The sequence below is a fragment of the Bombyx mori genome, chromosome 11 (assembly GCF_030269925.1).
Source record: "Bombyx mori chromosome 11, ASM3026992v2".
Lineage (NCBI taxonomy): Eukaryota > Metazoa > Arthropoda > Insecta > Lepidoptera > Bombycidae > Bombyx > Bombyx mori.
In genome coordinates, this window is record NC_085117.1 from 13,847,458 (window position 1) to 13,865,676 (window position 18,219).

Here is an 18,219-nt window from a genome sequence, read left to right on the forward strand (position 1 = left end):
AACAAAATTTTTATTTTTATTTAATTCCGTGTATTTTCATATTTATCTACCTTTTAAACCTTCTCTGGACTTCCACAAATAATTCAAGACCAAAATTAGCCAAATCGGTCCAGCCGTTCTCGAGTTTTAGCGAGACTAACTAACTAACTAGCAGACTAACGAAGAGAACATTTTTATATATATAGAAGAGAAGATAGAAGATTGAGAGAGAATTTAAAATAAACTTACATTGATTTACGAATGTGCTTCTTCTTCCTTCTACCTTCTAAGTTGGAACGGTAATTAACTACCACTTTAACGTAAACGGTTTCATTTTCTAATCTCAGTATCGTTTTAGAAATTTATATAAGAAAAACCTCTTTAAAAAGATTTTTCTTAGGCAAGCTCGATGACCTGTCATTCAACGAAGAGAAATAATTCAATCTTACTTAACGTAATAATATTGTTTGAAATATTAATTTAAATAGAGATATTAAGGGCTTTAAGTGTTGTTTTCGTATTTATATTATAGGTGAGTGAATATTGTGTTAGATTAATTTATTAGAGTTTTAATTTGATATTGTTAATAAAGGACATCGGGCACCTTTGTATGGGACACTTACCTACAGCGAACAAAAATGAAATTAGGTCTGGTGGATAGGCAATTGAATCTAGTTTACAATGGTATAGGTCCCATATCTGTGAGCCGTGGGAATAAGGAGAAACTGGACATTAAAAAAATATATTTTTTTTTACTTTTTTGTGCAATAATTCAAGAGGAAAAAAGGAATAAAAAAAACATGTTTTTCTCTTTACTTTTATTCTGCCGCATCCAAATCTACAAGAGTTTCGTCTAAAAACGCCGCAGGTGCGTGAAATTCTTCTTGATATATAGCCCAAGATAAAAAGTATACCACACTGGCGATGTGCGCGCAACTCCCTACAGTGCGGCGGCCGTGTATACAGGAACAGTAATAACCTTCGAGGCTTTGTCTTCCTTGCAATGCCGGATTTATTAGTATATATGTATAATAGCGTTTTGCTCTTATGTGACGAGACTGTATTCTGCCTCGTATTAATATTTTATTTTCTACCAACTCTCTGCGATGGTATAATTCCATTATATACACTCCGTTTGGCCGCATGTGTTCATGGCAATAAGATTTGGCCAATTTCAAATGGTATATTCCCAAGGTAAATAAAAATAGCTCGTCGTAAGTTAATTGTGGAAAATCTCTTAATTCGGGATTGTTTGCCTCTATCGGCGTGAATGCAACTCTTTGCCTGTTTAAGTTGTTTCGAATCACGTAATCAGCCAATTCATTTTCTCTATTTATATTCTCATTTATTATATTTATAAACTCTGCGGCATGAGCGTTATCTCTATATGGCTGATAAGTGGCATTGATAAGTGCTGCAGTTATTTTAAAATCAGTCATCATATTTGTAAGCGCTACATTAAAATAAACATGGCGGAATATTTTGAAGTCTTTTTTAAAGCGACCATTAATAGTCTCTACCACCCAACGACACATAGTGATTAGACGTGATTTATTTGCATCTACTGTGCTCAACTGCTCTCCTCTCGTCCTTGTTGGCGGCATATGTGCATCATATCCATGCTCTTCGATGGCAGGGATAGAGTCTCTAAAGCCGCGGTCCAATATGAAAATATCGTTGGCGTTCAGAAACCAATACCAAACTTCCTCCTCCATCATGTGACGCATTATTTCGGCATCCGTAGTAATAGCTGGATACGGGCCTAATACGTCTACAATATAGCCGTCTGTGCATACAATTAAAAAGGGTTTTATTAAGTTGCGGAATTTGTGCAGGCTATACGTTCTTCTCTGAAAAAGGAAGTTGGAGCTTTTTTGCACGTATATGTATGTTCCATCACACACACAAGAATGGCCGCAGGTTCATTCTGGTTACCTCCAAAAATATGACTCGGGATGGTTAAGTTGCGAGCTACTACATCTTCTCTCGTCATGTGATCCAAACCCAGATGGCGGGGAACAAACTCTTCAGATAAACATTCTCGAGCTATTTTTAGTTTTCGTACCAATGTTCTTCTCGACATATTAAACATAGAAGCTATACGCTCGTCTGGTTCACCTGTTCTTATTTTAACTAAATACAGTCCCAAAACAGTAGCAGAACTGTTGGTTCTATCACGTAGAGAAGATGTTTGATTCAAAATATTATTGAATTGAATTTTATCCATACCCGTATAAAAATGTAGTTCATTGTCATCTATCTCCTCAACATTTTCGAAGTCCAACTGAGTTCCTCGTTCCAATCTCCATTCATACAGCTCGATAATATCGAGAACATGAGCACTATTAAAGTTTTCATGAAGAGGTATTTGCTCATTAAGTGGTTCTTGAACTTGCTGAGGTAATGGATCGTCTACTGGCCGGACTTGCACTGCGCGATAAAATCTCAGCCAGCAAGGGTTGCATATTGATAGTGTTCCATCAAAAGCAATCTGTAACAAGTTTATTTTACGGTTATTAATTGATAATCATAATAATAAAGGTCACAACGAAATACACTATGACCAAGGAATGAACAGTTTCAATGGTTGAAAAGGACTGGTATGACGTCACAGCTGGCTGACGTGGCTGTGAGTACTTATTCATACAATGTAGTGTAGTAATATTTTAGGGGGCATTCTAACCGTCATAAACAACTTTTTCTATGGAACCAATATGGAAATCCCGAAAGAAAAAATAGCTGCCTAGCTTTTGTTACAGGATGTATATAACAGGAATGTTTAATATATATAATAAATATTGAGAAACTTACCTCCCGTGGCATTATTTCTTGTAATAATAGTACTGCATAGTCATGATATCTTTCTAAAAACATTTGTGTAAGACGATGTCTTCTACGACGTAGAACAGATCGCTCACACGACACACAACTATTTCGTCGTTCCATTTCACAGCCAAATCCAACACGAAGGCAAACAAAATCCAGTAAACAAGCAGTAGGTAATTAGTAGACTCAGAACACAATGGGAACACAGTAAAACACAGATCGCTACGACGGATGACGAAGGACTGCGTTGTAGTAAGATAAGCTAGCTACCTGCGCGAGCGCAACCAAACCTGTTTTACGACAATGGGCGAGAAAGAGAACGCAACATGCACACCCACTTATCGGATATCAGTCAGGTTGACTTTACGAAAATACCACGGAGTGATATTTTAACTTACTGAGCGGTCATATTTAGTAATTAGGACAAATAGTCAACTTAAAATATGAATTTCATTTTACTTTTATTTCCATTTTCCCATTGTTATGAATTAAAATAACCACATAATATTAAATATGATTGGAAGCACTATGATTTAAAAGTGTTTTGGTTTATGTTCGCGACTTTAAAAAAAGCGGGTAAAAAACGCCCAATGATCTTTGTATTTTTAGAAAACGCAGTAAGTCTTTCAATGTCTGAAGTTTTTAAGATCTTTATATGTATTTATTTATCTCTAATGTAAAGCTTGTTAGATCCAGGTAGTGTTTGTCGCAACGAAAGATGACTTCCGTGTTTTGTATACTACATCCCAACCCTCTTGCTAAGGCTAGTGTTAGCAAATTCACCCAGGTTAGAGCCCCGCGAACTCACCTATCCGTTCGGGCGTAATTAAACTAGGCTACTATGGAAAAAAGCACCCACTACTAACCTCGAGGATCATTCATTCCACGTGACCAAAAAAATGGCAATCCTTAATCAATTTTTGTACATTTTTTCAATCTTTATCTATATATTAATACGTGAAGCAAAAACTTTGTATCCCTTTTTACGAAAACGGACGGAGGAGTATGAAATTTTCCACACTTATAGAGAATATAGAGAAGAAGTGCACAATGCTAATATTTTTTTAAAATAATGCATAAAAGATACATTACATCAATAAAGAAAACATTACACACACTGCATACTATGTATTTGACGCACACACGCATGCATACTATTTATTGTCAAACTTTTGTTCTTGACGTCTGTGGTCAAATTGAGAATAGATTAAATATTGTTTGTCTTTATTAATATTTTTTTATAGTGTAGCCATGGCGAAATTTGTGACTATAGAAGTATAAAATACAATCATAATAGTGTACAAACTTACAATTCCAATTAATTATAGTCGAATTTGGACTACTGCGGGACCTCTAGTTTTTATAACTTTACGATACGTTTTAATAATAATTATCTTTAATTAATAAAGCGAGTGGTTAGTTCCATACTTTTTCTAATTAAATATTCAGTCAGCTTATTCTCAGACTCATAATAATTCGTTGAAAAGTAATTCTTATTCGCTCATAAAAAATTACGAGCTGTCGCGTTTCTATTTCATGAACACCCGAGTTTTTTGTTTTTTGTTAAAATTTCTAAACTCGCCTTACGAAAGTTGTTATTTTTTATGATTACTATAACGAAGTAAAATACGATTTTCATTTGGGGAGGATTACGTTACGTTGAAGTGGATTTAACTTTTTTAAATTGTCTAAAGGATTGATTAACAGATAAACATTACAGAAAGGGTATGACAATATTCACAGCTTACGTATAGATATGACTATTATAGGTACTCGCTTCGCTTTGAATTGAAAATAACGGCTTTTATCTCAATTCAGATAATATTTGGATTCACAGTTACAAATCTAAGGGCACTCAATATTTACTTTTTTGTGATTGTAAATGAGGGTTTGAAGTCCGATTATACCTAAAGACGAGGAAAACCTTATAAAACAAGCTCTGTTAGGAGAATAGGAACAACAAAAGACGGTCGTTTCTGAAGTGAATTGATTTTAACGTTCAAAGGATATATATATTCACATAAAAATCAAAAAATATTGTTCGTAATATTTCAGTTTTATATCGCACCGCTGTCGCATAAAATATGCTTCTACAAAAAGTTTAATTTAGTTAATACTGGTACCGAATAACCTCGAACGTTTTATGAGAAGAGACGGTGCAAAATTGATTTAAAAAAATACAAGCTTTAGTTGTGTTGTTTTCTGCAAAATTGTCACAAATTGTCTATGTGAGCTGTATTAAAAATACCTTGGCTAGTATTATTAGTAATATTAGCGTTTTGCTAATGGAATGCGCTCTCGAAGCTGATAAGTACATTAATGAGAGTTCACTTTACCTATTAATAGGCTAGTAATAATACTGTAACCAGTTTAAGTTGTTAAAAAATATAATATGTAACATAGTATAAAATTATTCAAAATTACCATCAAATGTGTTACTGATTTTGGACCAACTATTTTCATATTCCGTATTTATCAAATAATCTATGTGTTGCTTGCGAATTTGAAAATGGTATTGGGATAAAATTTCCTGTATGTTACCTTCCAATCTTAAATTTGGTTAATGTTAAAAAATTGTCAAGTCAAAATACAGTTACTAATTTTTCCCGAGTGGAGAGATTCCACAGTATCAAATATGAAAACCTCATGGGAAATTCAGTAGACACGATCCGGCGTTCGTCGCCGCAGATTGCAGCTATTACTCCTAACACCCTCTGTTTACGGCCAGATAGTTATTCCCCGTCCTAAATTATTAGCCACAGGTACCCAAACGCGTGTGATTCGCTTTGGGAATCGAAAAAAAAAAACGGGGGAACAAATTGGAATTTATAAGAACGATACGAACACCCTTTATGCACGTATTCCTCGCTCGTTTTGCTGCTGTGATTTAGTCTTGTAATGCGGTCCCGTTGTTTGTAAATGTTAAATCTGGTATTTCACAAAATGAGTATGAATATTTAAAAAAATATATTAGTTGCTTCTTAGATATTAGGTCTTTAGCGCTTCAGCGTTAGCGTTTTTCTCAATATGTCTCAGTTGTATGGTGGCTGGCTGCCTTTTGTTGATAGCATATTAAAATTCCACGCTTGTCACTAAATAATAAAACGAAATATATTTTCACAGACAAAAGATAGTCAGACCAAGTTACTTTTCTAGTAGTTCGGTTATAAATGAATAGGTTTTGTTGGGTTTTTTATTGCTTACATGGGTGGACGAGCTCACGGCTCACTCACAAAAACTTACTGTCATTTGGTAGACAGTGGCATAGCTGTGTCCCTGGCACTACTATTGAAAAATTTATAAAAAATACGTTAACGAAAAGGAATAAAAATATCTCTTTAATTACAACACCGAGAAACTTCTGCCTGCACTGCGCTGTTCCGAGAATGCTTCGAAACTCCACTACATTTCTGAGCTTGTAACTCTTTACAATTTTTGTAACAAATCCGTTTATACGTAGGCAAGTGATTTTAGCTGAAGTTTCATCAAGTTCGTTTCAAGAAGTATCAACTGTCAAGATTGCTTGAGGATTCAAATATTTGCTTGAGGCTGTTTCGATATTTTAATGCACTAGGAATGTATAGGTATTTTGACTGTATATTGAGGGTTTCGCAGCCATCAGATATAAATGGGTAGAATCCTTAATACTGAGATTTTAAAATAGCTCTTAAAGAATCTAGAATTTATTCTATGTAAATAAAAGGCATTGTTGACAAACGCGGGTATTCCGTGTTTCGGCGAAGGAGCCCTCCATTTTAAATTTGTACTGGTGTCATCATCATCCCATTATACATACAAACCGGCAACAAGAACACTACACTGAGTTTCTCGCCAGGTCTTCTCAGTGGGTAACATTTCCGATCCGGTGGTAGATTCTGCGAAGCACTGCTCTTGCTTGGGCCAGTGTTGGCACCACTCCGGTTTGAGCCCCGTGAGCTCACCTACACGTTAGGGCGAAGCTGATATAGCCTCTCAAGGCTATCAGCATAGGTAGAAAGAAAAATACCCCTACCCTACTAGACTAGACAAAGGTTCATATCCTAGGTAGACCGGAATGCCTCGAGGCCCAATCCGTGCCATCGTAAGGGTCAAAACGACTCGACGAGTTTGTCATGTATGCGCTCCTAAGCCACTGATTTGATTATGACTAAAATTGAATCAGTTGCTTTTAGCACCGCAGGCAAAGTTTCTCTTCTAGTATTATCGACTTAAGGTGGCTTGAGAAGAGTTTGAATAAATCGATATTTAACATGCAATTAGCGATAGTTACAGTAGAGCGTGACCAAGGTTCGTTAGTAATAAATCATTTAAATTTCCATTTTCCGTGTATTTCAAAAAAATAAAAGTGATGAAGATTTTATGAAAAATGTTGATCTACAATTATTCGGAGCCTTATTTTTTTAGTATATATGAACAATACAAACATAAAAAAATTCAGGCTGGTTCTGGTCCAGCGGGGTATTCCGGGACACCAGCGGCACCGTCTGGGCGGCCCGACGGGCTGTCGTACCGAGACGGCCGACGTTTCAGAGCCTTCGATTCGCCTCGAAGGCTCCGTCGGCTGGGCGTCCTTGGGGTGAGCCGCGCCGTCTGGTTGTAGTGTTGACCGCGGTAGCCCCCCTACCTCATCCGGGTTCTGACCTCGGAGGGGATCGGACGTCGGGTGTAAGAGTGCAGGGGAGTCGTTTAGTGGGTGGGTCCTAAAATCCTTGGGCCCGCGGTCTGCTCACAACACCATGCAGATCGTTGAGTCTCACATACCCCGCGCGCCCCTTTTGCGCGGGGACCTCGTAGGAGGTTCGGCCCTCTACCCGAAAAAAAAAAAAAAAAAAGGATAATACAATAGGAGTAAGTAGAAGTAATGGATTTTAATATACTATGTTAATGTATAGCAGTGATCTGGTCCTATCGAGTGGGTCATATACCGTTGGCGTGTTGCAGTTGTGTTTGTAAGATTTTATGTTTAATATTTCTTTAACATTTCAAATCTATATATCAATACGTGAAGCAAAAACTTTGCACCCCTTTTTACGAAAATTGCGCGGACGGAGGAGTATGAAACTTCCCTCAATTATAGAGAATATAGAGGAGTGTAGAATATTAATATTTTTTTAAATTATGCATAAATAACATTAAATTAATAAAGAAAACATTACAGAAACTTCCCTCAATTATAGAGAATATAGAGGAGTGTAGAATATTAATATTTTTTTAAATTATGCATAAATAACATTAAATTAATAAAGAAAACATTACACACACTACCATGTATTTGATACTACATATATTCATACACGTATATACTCTTTGTTCATATTCTAAATTTTGTTATTGTTTAAAATATTAATATTGTTTGTCTTTAATATTATTCGTCTATACTTTTATTTCGGCGACATCTGTTATTATAGAAGTATGATAGTCTTTGACAATACTCCATAATAATGTTCAAACTTATAATGTCAATTAAATATAGTCATATTTCGACTACTAGGGGACCACTAGTCATATTAAAGAAGCCGTTCCAAGCGCTTTTAATACTACAGTCTGGAAATTTCGATTTCCGTTTCTGCGTATGTGTTGAATGCGTATTACCTGCGTTCCGCTTTTTTGCGTTATACATGGAACATGCTTTTTATAGGGCCGTATTTAAGCAGTATTGTTTGGATAAATAATAGTAAAATTAAATTAATTAAATATTTATTTAATTATATTATATTATGCTTATTTCTGCCGTGAAGCAGTAATGTGTTTCGGTTTGAAGGGTGGGGCAGCCGTTGTTGTCTCAAGGTGGGTGGCGCATTTACGTTGTAGATGTCTGTGGGCTCCAGTAACCACTTAACACCAGGTGGGCTGTGAGCTCGTCCAACCATCTAAGCAATAAAAAATAAATAAATAGAAAGTTAGGTTTCCTGCTTGTAGTAGGAAAGTTAAATAGGCAAAAAGTAAAATAAAGAGGCTCGCTGTTCCGAACAGAATATGGGCAGTTAGTGGCAGCAAGCAATTCGGGGAGGCCATTCTTTTACCTTAAATCACGGCCGTAAAAATATCACAAAGTACTTTTGGCATTTTGAAGAAAAACAAAGACTGACAAGAAAAGCACATACTCGAACCTTTAAGCAGGTAGAGTGGTTTCTTTCCCCGAGCACTCGTTTGACATCCAAACACACTGAATACGGTCCTGTGTCGAAATATACGGAATATTGCGTTTTATCCTCTCGCGTCTATGAAACAGCTTTTATTTGTTGTTCACTAAAGATTCAATGGATTGTAAACGGTGCGCAGTGACGGTAAAACACTGCAATCGTTCTGAATGTGAATTTTTACTGGAGCTATGTACAAACAAAACGGTACACGAGTAGGTAATAACATTTTATTCGTACAGAAAAAAATATTATTATAATACGGAATGTTTTATGGTTTTGTATATTTAATTAGTCGGGTCATTTATGCATACCCTCTTACCGTAACTGGTTTTATGGAGTTTGTGTGCTCTTTATTCATAAAAAAAAATGTGCTCGGTTTTACCTCATTAAATGAGCTGTGCATTAGCCGTATTACGTTTAAACGGTTTTTTGCTAATTTAAGTATTCATCGTGAATTTTTGCATTCCATTGCGGCTTACCTACTTTGACAGGTTGTGAGGCGGATTGGGAGCATGAACTAGTAAGTCACGTTCGAATTTGTATTAGTATTTACAGGACCATATTGAGTGATCATAATTCATGAGATGGAAGTCCCAATTATGTAGGAATTTATGTACGTACATTTATTTATATATGCATGTAATGTAAAAAATAAAATAATATCTACAACGACAATAAATAAAATATGTACATCAATATTCTGGAATACTAATGCACTGCAAGCCGCCGTGAACTAGCTACATCCCTGACCCAGACGATGTGATAGCGAACAACCGCTCTCACCAGACCAGACCACCACCAGACCACCACCACCAGACCAGACCACCACCAGACCACCACCACCAGACATGCTCTTTCGAATCCTCTCGATCAACTCTCGGTGCTTTTAGGTAAATCGAAATTGTCGAATGTGTGAAGATATTAACATGTAACTTAACCCATGCAGAAAACCCACCGAGTTTCTCACCGGATCTTCTGAATGGGTCGCGGTTCTGGTCTGTTGGTAGATTCAGCGTAGTACTGCTCTTCTTAGAACAGATAGATGGGGTCAATTTCATTCAGGCGGAGCCCGGTGAGCATGCCCACCAGCCATAGTCAAGCCAGAATAGTCCCTGGAGGCTACTGGCAGAAAGGTAAGCCAAAAAAAGGGACATATTTTCCACTGTTTTTATTCGATTATGTGCTAAATTAGCCCGCATTTCAGCATAAAAATGTCTCTCCGCAAAAGCGCCAAATGAAGTGGAATAAAAAAACATCAGTTTATTATATTCCCATAAAATAAATATTCTCTACAAAATGATGGCGTGGGCTTCAAACGGAAAATAACGAACCTAATTAATGATGGGAAAAATAAAATATAGCGAAGTGTATTATATCCGAACAAAAACAGTTTCACTGTAAAAAACTGCGCCAAGTCCACGTTCATAAAACTCATCTCAATACATTTGCACTTTACAAAAAAATAAGACTCATTTCAATAACTTTCATTCTCTACAAAAAGATGTGAAATACAAAAAAATACCAAGAAACCGTCATAATGTTGAAAAAATTAATAAAAATTTGTTGAAAATTTAATAATGAATCCAAAAAATTTTTTATCGCACTTGGCGCGCGTCATTTAGTACCTCAAATTTTTTCGGAAGAATTTCAACCCGAGAAAAAAACCATTTTGCTTTAATAAACAGTGAAAGCTGTAAAAAGTTACCCAGGTTGTCTTTTTCGCTCTTGTTAGCGTTTTATGAGAAATTGAGACAGAACTACGGTAATTTTCAGCAGCTTTCACTATATATGGGCTATTATATGCCAAATCGACCACTTTTGCGTTCGACCCCTTTAGATTACGCGCGCCAAGTACGATAAAAAAAATTTTGTTTTCATTATTAAATTTTCAACAAATTTTTATTAATTTTTTCAACATTATGACGGTTTCTTGGTATTTTTTTGTATTTCACATCTTTTTGTAGAGAATGAAAGTTATTGAAATGAGTCTTATTTTTTTGTAAAGTGCAAATGTATTGAGATGAGTTTTATGAACGTGGACTTGGCGCAGTTTTTTACAGTGAAACTGTTTTTGTTCGGATTTCATATCTTTTTGTTAAGTATTATTTTTTGCTCATTTATTACTTAACAAAAATAGACAATAGAATAAAAATAAATTATAAATAGTCACTCAGCTTAAAAGCTGATGAAACGCTCAATTAATTAGTGTTTATAATAATCAACATCAACTTTTACAAATTTAAACCAAATTAAAGTCATCCCAGTTGATTAATGTCACAAATTAATCATCTTCATTTCATTTCACTCCTTAATATCATTTTTCATAAAAATATGAATATAAATTAAAATAAGACATGACTTAAAGGTCTCAGTTACCAGGTCATAAAATCCATTAAAAATGTAGGAATAATTCCAGCGCACCCTGGCGGCCGTAGATTACCATGTATTCTCGAATTATTTATAGTCTGTGGCATGTCACTTTTTACATCGAAAAAAAGTCAGGATCGAAATTTTTGAGCGAGCTATAGTTTGTGGTTATAAAATTAATAATTTCAAGTAGATTAATTGTTGTAATTGATATAACTAGTTAAAATCAGTAAAATAAAGTTGTGAGTGATTGATGTAATGTACAATTTAGGAACCAGAAGTACCGTAGAATTAAATAAAATTTCGCAATCTCAAAAAACCGTTCTGCTTACAGTAAACACAGTCGGTAGTCTGGCGCTCCGTTTACAACGGGATTTTTGAACGGAACTTGGCGCCAGATTCTACCGAATCTGTGGATCGGTAGTCTGGCGCTCCGTTTACAACGGGATTTTTGAACGGAACTTGGCGCCAGATTCTACCGAATCTGTGGATAATTATTAGTTGTGTATTCATTGGGAATTAACTTGAAATATTTTTTTTTTAATTGTATGGCCAGGTTCATTCTCGGAATAATGCTAAGCGGTTACAAGAATTTGAATAATGCTGACTGAAACATGGAATATTTTTTTAAGGGATTTTATAACCTGGTAATTAAGATCTTTAGGTAAAGTCTGATTTTAAGTTATATTCTTATTTTTATGAAAAATGATAATATGGAGTGAAATGAAATGAGATGAAATGATATGGGTTGAAATATAACCTCAGTAAAATGGTGGTTACTTATTGAGACTTTTTCAGTGGGCTTTTTTAAGAATCCCGAGAAGCTACGTCCAGCGGCTTTGTTTCATTTTCCCACATTTGTGCACTTTTACAGATATTAAACAGTTAATAAACCACCGTTATTTCACATTTAAACCTGGAGAAACACTAAACAAAATAAAACGAATCACATAACTGCACTCCTCGCGTTCCCGCAAAAAAGTCCAACATGGAATAGTATTCTCAGGTATCGTTTATCGTAAATCAGTTTTCAATATCGTGGGTACTACTAGATATCTACTACTCGTATACTGACTTGTGAGGGCTGTACCAGTAAGGTCATCGGAACGTTGCTAGTGTAATAGATCTTCATTTTGTTTGTAATAATAATAATAATAATTTACTTTTTGAATAAAACTTTTTCTACTTGAATTTTAAAAAACTGAAGTCATACGAATATTGGCTTCGGTCAGAGTTTGTTTAGCGTATTAAGTTTTAACAGCATGTTTTAGTTTGTAAATGTATGTAATACAAAATGGATATATTTGTTCTTTTGTTTTTCAATCGTGTTCTATGAGTGTGGGCGTGTTTACTTTGAAACTTTGTCGTACTGTTGTCACTTCAGTGAAGCGGTCTGATATCAACAATGTATGAACGGAGGTGCGTAGTCTCAACGATGACTCATTTAAATGTATTTAACTTCACATTTCGCGATTAAGTATACACAAATGTAACCAGGATTCCTTAGTTTATCTAATATAAAGTTGATTATAAAATAATTTCTTATATAACTACGAATATAAATTATTAGAACGTCAGTCACAACTCGTCGTGCATAATAAGGGGGAAAAAATAATAATATGAAAATGAACAGTTTTTCAGTATAAATTATACGGGCTCGGTGTTTCGAAGATTAATGACTTTGAAATTTCTCTGAGGGTGTAAAGTCGATGAAGCCATTTTTCCTAAGTCCACTGCCAGAAAATGACACGGTGATTGATGCTTGCCTCCTCTTTCGGGAACGGCCAAGCGTGAGCCTTTGATAAGAGGAAAAAATTCTTAATTAGCTGACTTTCGAGTTTTGGCATGACCTCGCAGTTTAGCAACTTTATTACAAGCTGATTTTAAGTTCGCATTAGTAATCTTTTTTAAGAAATTAATATTCACATCAGGAACGTAGAATGTTTGTCTTATCTATACTAATATATACCTAAATCTACAGTGGTTTTTACGGATGTTCCGTTATAACTACTGAACCATGCATCGGATTGACTTGAAACTTGGTATTCATGTAGAAAATACATGTACTTAATGGATAGGCTAATATTTATATGAGTTTTGGACCCCCTAATAATAACGACAATAAATAATAATGTTAATTTCAAATGCCCAGTGGAGCGGGCGAGTACGGCTAGTGCATTGATATTAATATTAAGTTTTGTGAGGAGTTGTTAGTTTTAATAACTGCGAATTTTAATTTCACAAGCAATTTTCTTCCTTAACGCTTTTTTCACATGGCATGAATTCGCATGAAAAACATACGCTCACGATAAAATACACGAAGGAACTTACCTCGACGAATGCTTCTCACACATAATAAATGTTTTCCTCGTAACAGGCACTTAAGTATCATGAGCAATATTTTCCATAAAATGTATAGGATATTGAATGTATTGATCAATTTATTACATAAAGAACGGCTTCAAATCTTTTGATTGCCACAAGTACAATATTTGAATTTAAAAAAAAACCAGAGAAACATTTTATATACTACAGTCATTAATTAGAGCAATGAATCTTGACATCAAGAATTTCGGAAGAAGATACTCGGCTACCGTTTTAAACGTCTTAGTTAAATTAAATAGTATATCATTGTAATATTTGTTGAATGACAACAATTTTTTTATTGTGTTTACGGGTGGACGGTCCCACAGCGCTGCTGCATCTTGGATAAAGTGATTACCTTACCGATGCGGACTTACAAAAGACTTACTACCATTACTTTTTTAATTCTACAGTCCCATATCTTATACTAATTGAAGGCTTATTGAGCAAACAAATCGTTTTGACGTATTTTTCGCTTTATTACTTGCCAAGCAAAATAGTTATTCTACGGGGCTGAGTCCAGTCCATTGTCGAATGTTTCTCAAGAGGAGGATTTCGGGAAGTAGGATACTCCCTAGCAGGGGCACGGAACGGGCTGGGCATGGGCTTTTAATTGGGCAGAAACGATCGTATGCTGGCACGCCTATCCATAAATGCTTTAGTTTCATTACATGACGAAATACACACTTAGACATAATAATACTTAGGTTGATGTAATGGTTCTCGTCGATGCCTTCCTCAACAGTTCCAATCTCATTTTCTTATGTTTCTAAACCACGACTTTCACCTGTCTTGACGTTCAGTTATTCCCCGTAATTAATTGTAGCAGCTGATATCATTAATGTCTAGTCATGTAACTGAGCCATTTGTGAAGTATTAAGCTATTTATATATATATATATATATATATATATATATATTTTTTTTTTTTTTTTTTATTGCTTAGATGTGTGGACGAGCTCACAGCCCACCTGGTGTTAAGTGGTTACTGGAGCCCATAGACATCTGCAACGTAAATGCGCCACACACGTTGAGATATAGTTCAAAGGTCTCAGTATTGTCACAACGGCTGCCCCACCCTTCAAGCCGAAACGCATTACTGCTTCACGGCAGAAATAAGCGGGACGGTGGTACCTACCCGTGCGGACTCACAAGAGGTCCTACCACCAGTAATTACGCAAATTATAATTTTGCGGGTTTGATTTTTATTACACGATGTTATTCCTTCACCGTGGAAGTCAATCGTGAACATTTGTTAAGTACGTATTTCATTAGAAAAATTGGTACCCGCCTGCGGGATTCGAACACCGGTGCATCGCTCGATACGAATGCACCGGACTTCTTATCCTTTAGGCCACGACAACTTCATATTAAAACGACAGATACCCTCAAAAGCAGACAACTTTCCATAAGATTTCGTTTAATCATTTCTACATTTCAGCGACAGTCTTCAACCTCCTACGCCCGTTCCATATTCAATCAACCCTTTCGATGGTGATAAATGGAGGATGTCAGTTCTCTGATTGATGCGATTCATTCCTCAATGTAGAAGATTTCACAGTAGCGTGGTTCAAGGACCTGAGGGGCGTGAAATGGTGATCATTCAGTATTGTTTGGAAAGCCGATATTGTTGTTATTGATATGATACGATGCGCGTAGGCGAACAACCAAAATAGACGAGCAAATAAACCCTAAACTTTACAGTTTCAATAGTTGGAATATTTATCAATTCAAATATATTTTTTTTTTATTGCTTAGCAGTGTGGACGAGCTCACAGCCCACCTGATGTTAAGTGGTTACTGGAGCCCATAGACATCTACAACGTAAATGCGCCACACACCTTGAGATATAGTTCTAAGGTCTCAGTATAGTCACAACGGCTGCCCCACCCTTCAAACCGAAACGCATTACTGCTTCACGGCAGAAATAGGCGGGGCGGTGGTACCTACCCGTGCGGACTCACAAGAGGTCCTACCACCAGTAATTACGCAAATTATAATTTTGCGGGTTTCATTTTTATTACACGATGTTATTCCTTCACCGTGGAAGTCAATCGTGAACATTTGTTGAGTACGTATTTCATTAGAAAAATTGGTACCCGCCTGCGGGATTCGAACACCGGTGCATCGCTTCAACACGAATGCACCGGACGTCTTATCCGTTAGGCCACGACGACCACAAACCTAAATTTATACCCTAAATTTACGAGCCGACTTTTTTGTTAAGAATCAAAATGTTTATGAAAGCAAAATTCCATGGTATACACAAGGCTTAGATAATCCAATATGATCATTCGGCCTTGTTTTCATGTCCGCTGCAGTATAATCCTTCAAAAGAACAAGTGTGGTAAAAATAGGTAATTAAATAGGTTTACAAACAATTCGTAGATTTATAAACAAAACAAAAAAACAATCTAATTTGTTCCAATGAAGATATAGAATACATTTTTAATGTAGTGATTATTCAAATTAACAAAGTGCCGTAACACCATTTAAAATTCACCCCGGCTTGTTGGATGCTATCAACATCAAATCCTTATTTATGTTTTAATCCAAGTTACTTTTTGTTTAAATATATTTTATTGTTGGTTGTGCGAATTGTGAGCTCGCGTGGGTTTGATCTTTCGCAAAAAATCTGCCGCGAAGCGTCCTCGTTTTTCTGGTAGACCAGCCAACGACACCATATGAGTATGTCCATGGTTTTCTTTTGATTCCATATTCTTCGATGTTCTATTTGTTTTGTCCGTCGATCACGATTCCGAATCTGCGTTTTTAAATCGACCAAAACTGGCGAAGAAATTTCGTTTTTGTTAACATGCGGTGTAAAAGTTACGGACAACTGACCAAATATCGATCATTAAAATCAAAACTGTGCTTTCATTGACTTCGTAAAGTTTTATAATTATAGCATTCCTCCAACATGCGTTTCTTTGAAATTGAAAACAATCAAGGCTAAAGCTAATTAGGTTCACACTCATCAAACATAGTGCCGTACGGAGTACATTAGTTGCGGTATTTATTAAGAGCAGTTACGTCACATAATGTAATTCTATACTTTGTTGCAGTAAATTAAAGACGAGAAAAATGGGGCCCAAAAGAAGACGCGATGGCTTAAAAGATAAGATCCCACTGATGTGTTTCAAAGGTACCAATTAAAAAAAATGAAATGAAAGTGGGGGTTACAGCATTCATATTGTTACGTCTATATCTCCGGTATCCACTTCGATTGACCTTGAATACGTTTATTCATCTATGTAATAAAAATATACAGAATAATATTTCATGATTTTGCTGGTTATATTTACGAAAACAAAAAAGTATATAAATGCATATTTATTATTTGTAGGTTTCGTCTACCTTTTGATGGAATTCAATGTGGGTCTAAATAAACATGCTTTACCTTTTTTTTGTACAGGAGAAAATCACCGGATCCCCACCCGCTCGGGGAATGGGGTCTGTGGGAGTTTAACCTCACCAAAAACTCCCGCCGCTCACAGCCGGCGCCCGACCCAGGACCGGGCCGGAACCCAATCGGGGCCATTGAGACGGCGGGACAGGGTTGACGCAGAGCATGCTGCATCCATCCCGCCATCCTCCAGAGGCTGGACTAGCGACCACCGGCAACACGACCACCGGTTCCCTCGTTCGGCGGGTTGGTGGTCCGCCATGATGGCACCGCGCTGCACCTTCCCCCGGAGCGGTCGGGGGAACGCAGCCTACCATCACCACATGCTTCACCTAGAAATAATTAAACATTATATTTTGTCTCTTTCGTTCATATATGAAACTCGTAACTAATGTCAAACAAGTTTGTGTGGTTTTTTTTATTGCTTAGGTGAGTGGAGGAGCTCAGAGCCCACCTGGTGTTAAGTGGTTACTGGAGCCCATAGACATCCGTACAACGTAAATGCGCCACCTACCTTGAGATACAAGTTCTAAGTTCTCAAGTATAGTTACAACGGCTGCCCTGCCCTTCAAACCGAAACGGATTACTGCTTCACGGCAGAAATAAGCAGAATGGTGGTACCTACCCGCGCGGACTCACAAGAGGTCCTACCACCAGTAACGAAACAATAAAACTACGTACTATTATTCATTTTTTTTTGGGCGTATCATCTCTATAGTAAGTAAAGTATAACAATTGTAATTATTGAAAAATGTATTGTTAACATGCTTACAGGAAGTCTGTCATAGAACAAATAATTCTACAAAACGACTGAGCTTCTTTCTGTATCTACATAAATAAAATACATTAATACAATAATTTTTTTACTGGTGGTAGGACCTCTTGTGAGTCCGCACGGGTAGGTACCACCACCCTACCTATTTCTGCCGTGAAGCAGTAATGGGTTTCGGTTTGAAGGGTGGCGCAGCCGTTGTAACTATACTGAGACCTTAGAACTTATATCTCAAGGTGGGTGACGCACTTACGTTGTAGATGTCTATGGGCTCCAGTAACCACTTAACACTAGGTGGGCTGTGAGCTCGTCCACCCATGTAAGCAAAAAAAAAACATAATAAAAAAAATATTTTTTTAACAA

At 36.4% G+C, this 18,219-nt stretch overlaps 1 protein-coding gene and 1 long non-coding RNA gene across 3 annotated transcripts; one reads left to right on the forward strand and one right to left on the reverse strand.

The window, feature by feature from the left end:
- Nucleotides 1–782: 782 nt before the first annotated feature.
- LOC119629142 (uncharacterized) lies at nucleotides 783–3,400 on the reverse strand. 2 transcript variants are annotated; one of them, XM_038014060.2, is made up of 2 exons: nucleotides 2,791–3,400; nucleotides 783–2,470 (listed from the first exon to the last, which is right to left on the reverse strand). In XM_038014060.2, the coding sequence occupies exon 2, from the start codon at nucleotides 1,704–1,706 to the stop codon at nucleotides 798–800; it is 909 nt and encodes a 302-aa protein (XP_037869988.1). In that variant the 5' UTR covers nucleotides 1,707–2,470; nucleotides 2,791–3,400; the 3' UTR covers nucleotides 783–797. Both variants share the same exon structure in this region, with proteins under 2 accessions (XP_037869988.1, XP_037869989.1).
- An 8,453-nt stretch (nucleotides 3,401–11,853) lies between these two features.
- On the forward strand, nucleotides 11,854–17,942 carry LOC110386384 (uncharacterized). The gene is made up of 5 exons (XR_009974329.1): nucleotides 11,854–11,979; nucleotides 12,190–12,321; nucleotides 15,120–15,273; nucleotides 16,744–16,823; nucleotides 17,094–17,942. It is a non-coding gene; the product is annotated as an uncharacterized LOC110386384 (long non-coding RNA).
- The last annotated feature ends 277 nt before the right edge of the window (nucleotides 17,943–18,219 follow it).

Bases quoted from the DNA above. Each gene is read 5' to 3' on its own strand.
- LOC119629142 (XM_038014060.2), bottom strand. From the start codon at position 1,706: ATGCGTCACATGATGGAGGAGGAAGTTTGGTATTGGTTTCTGAACGCC.